Here is an 8,057-nt window from a genome sequence, read left to right as displayed (position 1 = left end):
CGTGCATGGATCACGCAATCTGCACGGAAATTCAGTATTTACTATTAATTTTCTCACCTCAGGAAAGTTGCATGTCGTTTACTTACAATTAAATTCTTTCATGCGTCTAATGCATGTGCACGACCCAGTAAAAAAGCATCAGGTGTTGAATAAATCGCTTCAGTGAGTAACATTAGGAGGCAATTTTCTAATTGTCGCGTCATCATAATCTGTGAACAATAATACTGCATGTTCGTTAACATTTTCTCGTTACAAAGGTTAGATCAGATGTTAATTGCTTTGCAACCGTTTCTATATAAATATTGTTCAACTGGAGAAATTACTAAACATTACACAGCCACAGGTAATGCGTATCGTTCTTGTCTTTTTAGTAGTTCAATTTGTTTCTTTTTTGTTTGTCTTCTGTATAAAGCTCTAGCATGGAATTTGTTGTGGCTAAAGGGAGTGAAGCAATTGCAAATCGCATGAAGACATTTAATGTTGTATAAAATTTTCAAAATTAAGGAGTCTTATTAAAATTTGAATATGAATAATACTCTCTACGTTCCGAAATGCACTTAATTTGAACTCTGGACAATCTTTAGTCTTAATTCTCATTTCATGGCATGTTCTCAAGCTTCGTTTACACGTTACCAAATTCACTTGTCACGACATTGTTTGACGTTGATACGGAGCAACGGTCATTAGCAAATACGTATTAATTTGATAGATTCAGTATAATTACTCAGGTGTCGGACATAAAAAAATTGTCGACTTTCGGAAAGCGTATAAAAACTCTAGCACGTGGCACGTGTTTTTTAACTTTCCGAAAATCTCGCAACATCCCTCGTGCATGGATCGCAATCCTGCACGCAAATTCATAAGTTGGTTTGCTTGCTCGTGTCAATTTTCAGTATTTACATATTTCTCACCTCAGGAAAGGTGCATGTCGTTCAGTTACAATTAAATTCTTTCATGCGTTTAATGCATGTGCACGCCCAGTAAAAGAGGATCAGGTGTTGAATAAATCGCTTCAGTGAGTAACATTAGGGGGCAGATTTCTAATCGGTCGCGTCATCATAATCTGTGAACAATAATATACTGCATGTTCGTTAACATTTTCTCGTTACAAAGGTTAGATCAGATGTTAATTGCTTTGCAACCGTTTCTAAATATTGTTCAACTGGAGAAATTACTAAACATTACACAGCCACAGGTAATGCGTATCGTTCTTGTCTTTTTAGTAGCTCAGTTTGTTTCTTTTTTGCTTGTCTTCTGTATATCATGGAATTTGTTGTGCTCAAGGAAGTAAAGCGATTTGCAAACCTCATGAAGACATTTAATGATGTATGATTTCCAAAATTATGGAGTCTTATTAAAAATTAGAATATGAATAATATTCTCTACGTTCCAAAATGCACTTAATTTGAACTCTGGGCAATCTTTAGTTTTAAGTCTCATTTCATGGCATGCTCTCAGGCTTCGTTTATACACGTTACTGAATTCACTTGTCAAGACATCGTTTGACGTTGATACGCAGCAACGCGGTCATTAGCAAATGCCTATTAATTTGATAGATTTAGTATAATTATTCAGGTGTCGGACATAAAAAAAATCGTCGAATTTCGAAAAGCGTAAAAAAACTCTAGCATGTGGCTCGTGTTTTTTAACTTTCCGGAAATCTCGCAACATCCCTCGTGCATGGATCACGCAATCCTGCACGGAAATTCATAAGTTGGTTTGCTCGCTCGTATCAATTTTTAGTATTTACGTATTTCTCACCTTAGGAAAGGTGCATGTCGTTTACTTACAATTAAATTCTTTCATGCGTTTAATGCATGGGCACGGCCCAGTAAAAGAGCATCAGGTGTTGAATAAATCGCTTCAGTGAGTAACATTAGGGGGCAGATTTCTAATCGGTCGCGTCATCATAATCTGTGAACAATAATACTGCATGTTCGTTAATATTTTCTCGTTACAAAGGTTAGATCAGATATTAATTGCTTTGCAACCGTTTCTAAATATTGTTCAACTGGAGAAATTACTAAACATTACACAGCCACAGGTAATGCGTATCGTTCTTGTCTTTTAGTAGCTCAGTTTGTTTCTTTTTATTTTGTCTTCTGTATAAAGCTCTATAGCATGGAATTTGTTGAGACTAAAGGGAGTAAAGCGAGTGCAAATCTCATGCAGACATTTAATGATGTATAATTTCCAAAATTAAGAAGTCTTGTTAAAAACTAGAATATGAATAATATTCTCTACGTTCCAAAATCCACTTAATTTGAACTCTGGGCAATCTTTAGTTTTAATTCTCATTTTATGGCATGCTCTCAGGCTGCGTTTACACGTTACCGAATTCACTTGTCAAGACATCGTTTGACCGGTTGATACAGAGCAACGGTCATTAGCAAATGCCTATTAATTTGATAGATTTAGTACAATTATTCCGGTGTCGGACATAAAAAATCGTCACTGTTTTTTATTACCTACAGAATTTGGCTTCTTCTGTCGGCAATCCGGTATCGTGCAAATGGGACCTTACGTTTACATTTACGTCATTAACGCCGTATTCTACGAAGTTTCGTTGCCAAATACAGTTTTTTACCTGCATGGCTTTTCTGAATCCTACAAATAACCTTTCTTCTTATTTCATCTCTTTAGCTATAGCATATGTTATTTTTGTACTAAAATTGATAATTAAACGAGACTTACCTGCAAGTTGAAGTTTGATTGTAATTCTGTCTTGTCATCAGTCTACGTCACTACGGATTCACATGAGACTTCAATGCCATGAATCATGTTTACTGTTATCCATATATAGTTTACCGTTTACGTAAATACTCTGCGACTAGAAGAGTTTGCGCAGCTAATTTGACCATACATCTGCATATCTGATTTGATATTTTGGGAATTTCATTTCTCGTATAACGCATTCGATTTAATATAATACAAATTTCATTTGACCACTAACAAATTTGAATTGAAAATGGTGTAGATCTCGTACAAAAAACAACTCAGACACAGAGTTGGAATAATTAACAACAAATTAATTATTAATCAACGAACAATAAATTCAATTACTAAGCAGTTCGCACGGAAAAGGTGGGGCTAATTTAAACGCCCATCCGAATATACTAATATGCAATTACATTAAGCTCGCGTGAAAAGACGGAGAGGAGGGCGGGTCGAATTCGATCTGTAATTACCTTGTCGAAGCGAAGAACGAAGGAAATTACTCATGCGTCAAACTAAAGTATTTAATCTACTTTAAATCTCAAGTGCAGGAAGCAATAAATTCTTTATTGGTAGCCAATAATACCTCTTTATTTCAAATCTTAGCTGCAACAGGTTTTCTGATTAATAGGCCTCTCCTCTTTTAGCTTTCAAGCGTGCAATGCGTGACGTTAGTTGATTATCAAGCTACTTTGAATTGCGATATCGCTCTGCTTAGACTAGCAATTTTGCATGTTTGTAAGAAAATTTTGCCGATTGTCTTTGCTTCATTATTAAACTAAATCTTTGAGGGATATTATTGATTAAATGTCCCGCAAACCTAGGAGGTTTAGGTAGTTCATAGAACGATTATCATAGAGTTTTAGGTCTCTGAAATATGAAAATCAGTAAAAATCTTCTCATGCCATATTGCAAGCCAAGTTGCTCTGACTCTGAGTGAAAAAAGACTTCTGGAACCTTCAATCACCATAGTTACCAAGATCAGACACCCCTAATAAATGAAAAATAGCTCGTTTTCAAAAAAATGATAATTTAAACATGGAATCGTTATCCGGTGGAAATTGATATTTATATCACGTAATATTTAATATATTGTATTGGTCAAGTGTAAAGATCACTCAAAACTACAAAAAAATTTGCTTTTGTCTAACGCTTAATCATATCTGCTATATATATAAGATTTCTGATTATTATTTTCCAATAATATAGCGAATGTTTTTAGTTCATAATACAAACCTTTGTTTCTTTCCAGAGAACATAAAAATCGTTGAGGCAATAGAAAAGGCGGCTAGAACACATGGCGAATCTTGCACATACTGGATTACTCGTTATACTTTCACTGTTAACAATAGATTCCTGTAAGTATATGTGGTGTTGACCAATCAGGAAAAAAATACATGAAATCTACAAGAAAACGGTTAAATTCCAAGAAAGCCCTGAAAGATTCTTTAATCATCCGTGTCGCCCTATGATATTCCTAACAATATTAATTTTACTGTTCCATGATATTTTTTTTACTTAGACATCATTACCCATATCTTAGCCTATATGTTATATCGATAAACGATGGTAAACTGTTAACTTGTTTAATTCACACTAAAAAGTAATTTAAGTCTGTTAAATATTTTTTGTGATCGGTTTCTTTATGTTTTAGCTTATGCCCAGTTGTACAGTAACCGGATCTCAAAATTATATCAGGACTTGTTCATCTCTGAGAGTACGTGTTTGAATGAAGCAAAGAAAAAAAGCGCGACGTTTACCTCCTTTTCTGAAGATAAAAAGAAGGCAGTTGAATTGGTTAATATATACACACAAGAATGTAAAGCATACGCAAATAATGGTGGAAAGGCATTTTATGCTAAATTAAACGAAAATCTCAGAAGTGGAAATCCTAAACCAATCTGGAAAACAACGGGTGATTTACTAAGTGAAGGCTTGATACTCCTGGGTACTGGAAAGTTCTCAAATCTCTACCGTTCCTGTCGTTGTTCAACTATCGTGGAAGGCACACAGTTTTCTTTCCACCAATTTGCCAGTACTTCTTCTGATGCAGAAGCCGCGTTTGAGTTTCTTGGAAGTGGTAAATCATTTATTCATATAATTGACGCCACAGGGACTGATATAGAAGAATATTCATCTTTTCCAAATGAAAAGGAGATTCTGCTACGCCCTGAGATATACCTTTACGTAGAGAAAGTTGAGACTGACAGTATACGAATTCGCCAAGAGATTAAGAAACTTGTGCCAAACAAGGACCCCCCGAACGGTGTCAAAGAGTTCGTCGTACTTCGTGGTTCTTCGACAAAAAGGATAAAGCGATCCAAAATCACAAGCACATGCGAATGCGATTGAACAATGTTGCTTTCCAACATGATTCTGGAAAAGGCCTACTTGTGGTGATAATATTAGGAATGATATTACAACACTATTGATTGTTCGTATTGGAAAGTGTATTCCTATATGTCGACAATTCTCAAACTTTTATCGTAGAGCAAGCAATAGGCAACATTTTTATACTTTAGGTCAACCAGGTCAACTCCACTTGACCTGTTTTGTTCTATATATCAGACTAATACACTATTGACAAGTTGTCTTCATTCTTTTCTCTTATTCATCTATTTGAATATATATTGTAACCTTGTCTTAAATTTTTTGCTATCCCTGACTGAATGATCTGAAATTTTTCTCTCAGTGCAACAACAGACAGCAATATACAAGGCGGCTAAGCATTACAATACGGTTGAAGACATGTTCAGTACAGGCGAGCGACTCGTATACATGTTTAAATATGCAAACCAACCAGCTTTTCATAATTTCTATAAAACATTACTTACATTAGCATACTTGCATACTCGTTCGTTCTCGTTCTACGGGGTAGATTAACCAATATGAGAAAAGGATAAAGTAAATAAAAAAACCATAGCCATTCCGCTCACGTATTGACAGCTGCCGTCGTCCTGTTCCCGTCCTACATGCTTAAGGTCCCTATTGTAGTCTATATAGTAGCGAAGACATGCAATGGTCTCCCAATTGGTAAATCGATGGTTCTATTTCCTACCATAACCGTTTTATCATTATGAACGTCGTGAAAAGGATAAAATAAATTAAATAACCATATAGCCGTTGCACAAGATCTTGTAGTCTAGTGGCAAGCACAGTGGTCTCCCAAGTGGTAAATCGATGGTTCGAATCGAAGTATAACCGTTTTTCATTATGAACTTCGTGAAAAGGATAAAAAAATTAAATAACCATAGCCGTGGCACAAGATCTTGCAGTCTAGTGGCTAAGACAATCATCTCCCAAGTGATAAATTGATGGTTCGATAACCGTTTTTCACTACCAACTTCGTGAAAAGGATTAAGTAATAAAATGAAATAACCACTGCCGTTCAGCACCAGATCTTGTGGTCTAGTGGCGGGGACCATGGTCTCCCAAGTGGTAAATCGATGTTTCGAATCCTACCATAACCGTTTTACACTATGAACTTCTTGAAAAGGATGAAGTAAATTAAATAACCACAACCTTTCAGCAGAAGTTCTTGTAGTCTAGTCGTCAAGTTGTTGGTGTTATGTGTCGACAGTCGAAGGTTCGAATCTCGTTTTAGATGCAAATTTCGTTATCAGTAATATTACATGGTAAGGTTATGGAGAATAAGTTAGTGTAGGCTTCTAACAATCACCAGTTAGCCTTGTGGTAAAGTCGTGGACTATCAAGTACGGGATCGAGGTATCAAGGACAGGATAGTACGTTACTCGTGGCGATAAAGGATAAAAAAAGGTGGGTATGTTGCCCTGGAGAGATTTATATTCAGTTAATCTTTGGAAATCAAAGTTAATCTTTAGGGAAATCAAGGGATAGATAGGGTGAATGAGGGGTACATGAGTACAAAAAGACTTAGTAATTGGGCGGCCTCGGCTTTCGTGAAAGCCTACAGTTTTTTATTTTACTTAATCCTTTTTTGGAAGGATCTTTGACGAAACTTAACCTTTTCGTAAGATCTCAAATGAAATAACAATGTAAATGAGTTCACTTCAATGTTCATGATTGATTTTCTCAAATCCCACAGAACTGTATATTTTCGTAGCTTGTAACCTAATATTAGCCATTTGTGTTGTCGCTAAAATATCACATACAGTTAGAACCACTATCTTTCCATAAGTTATATGCGGGCGAAGTGGAGCTAATGCATGGTTGCGGTGCGATTGTTTCGTATTTTTAATGAACTGAAGTCAAAGTAAGTACAAGAATTAACAATGTATTTCAAAATAGGTTTAAAGGAAAAGAAAGTACAAGAATTAAGAACAGCCGAATACTTATACTCATCTTACTGAAACGGGAAAGTTATAGCCGTAAAAACCCGTCTGAATGTGAGTTGGGATGTGGAAAATTTATATGTATGATGATGCGTCGGGTAAGGCGAATCATTACGATAATAATTGTGTTTATTTTTCTTAGCCTTGTTCCGTCCTTGACAGTACTGATATTTCTGAAACTCGTCTGATTTATCCGTCTAAATGCGAATTTAAGACGAGTTTCTCTTCCAGATGGGATTCCCGTCCAACTGACCAGACTCTTAATTTAGACGGGAAAGTTACACGGGGAAATTCAGACGAGAAACTGTCTGTAATTCACATCAGACGAGTTTCCCGTCTTCGTTGAGTTCCCCTTCTCTAATAATATATGAACTCGGCTAAATGTAAATCGTATATAGTTATGAGGCAACAAGCATTACATCTGAAATCGCAAATGAAGCAAATATCCAGTTAAACAGACATGGACTATTTATTTCAAGACTTTGTTGTATAAAAAGTCGAAATACTATAGCTGGTCTAACCGGTTCGTCGAATATAAAATACGCTAATCTAATACTTGAACCTTTGGACTCAAGAGACCAACGTCTTAACAACTGCATGCTTGACTAAGCTATTGTTCTTTATTAGACTTAAGCCCGTTTACACTACACTCGATTTATTGGCACGGCACGGAAGTAGCCTACCAATTCTCATTCAGACCGTTTTTACGGCTATCAACTTTCCCGTCTCAGTAAGATGAGTATTCGGCCATTCTTAATTCTTGTACTTTTTTTCTTCAGTTAAACCTACTTGAAATGCATTGTTAATTCATGTACTTTACTTTGACTTCAGTTCATTAGAAATACAAAACAATCGCACCGTAACCATTAGCTTCACTTGAGCCGCATATAACCAACTTATGGAAAGATAGTGCTTTACGGCGCCGCATATCTGTATGCGATATTTTAGCGAGTCAGAACTCAGAACACAATTGGCTAATATTAGGTTACAAGCTACGAATAAGATACAGTTGTATGCGTTTTAGACGAG

At 35.9% G+C, this 8,057-nt stretch overlaps 1 protein-coding gene across 2 annotated transcripts; it reads left to right on the top strand.

Moving 5' to 3' along the window:
• Positions 1-257: 257 nt before the first annotated feature.
• LOC114520936 lies at positions 258-5,314 on the top strand. 2 transcript variants are annotated; one of them, XM_028541285.1, is made up of 3 exons: positions 258-343; positions 3,968-4,073; positions 4,370-5,314. In XM_028541285.1, the coding sequence occupies exons 2-3, from the start codon at positions 4,013-4,015 to the stop codon at positions 5,065-5,067; spliced, it is 759 nt and encodes a 252-aa protein (XP_028397086.1). In that variant the 5' UTR covers positions 258-343; positions 3,968-4,012; the 3' UTR covers positions 5,068-5,314. The 2 variants fall into 2 exon arrangements, with proteins under 2 accessions (XP_028397086.1, XP_028397085.1); XM_028541284.1 differs by lacking the exon at positions 258-343 and adding an exon at positions 1,970-2,044.
• The last annotated feature ends 2,743 nt before the right edge of the window (positions 5,315-8,057 follow it).

The sequence above is a fragment of the Dendronephthya gigantea genome, unplaced genomic scaffold (genome assembly GCF_004324835.1).
Source record: "Dendronephthya gigantea isolate DGI-Jeju-01 unplaced genomic scaffold, DenGig_1.0 000018F, whole genome shotgun sequence".
NCBI classification, from domain to species: domain Eukaryota; kingdom Metazoa; phylum Cnidaria; class Anthozoa; order Malacalcyonacea; family Nephtheidae; genus Dendronephthya; species Dendronephthya gigantea.
The sequence above is the reverse complement of the archived record's forward strand: the minus strand, read 5'-3'. Positions and strand labels throughout refer to the sequence as shown.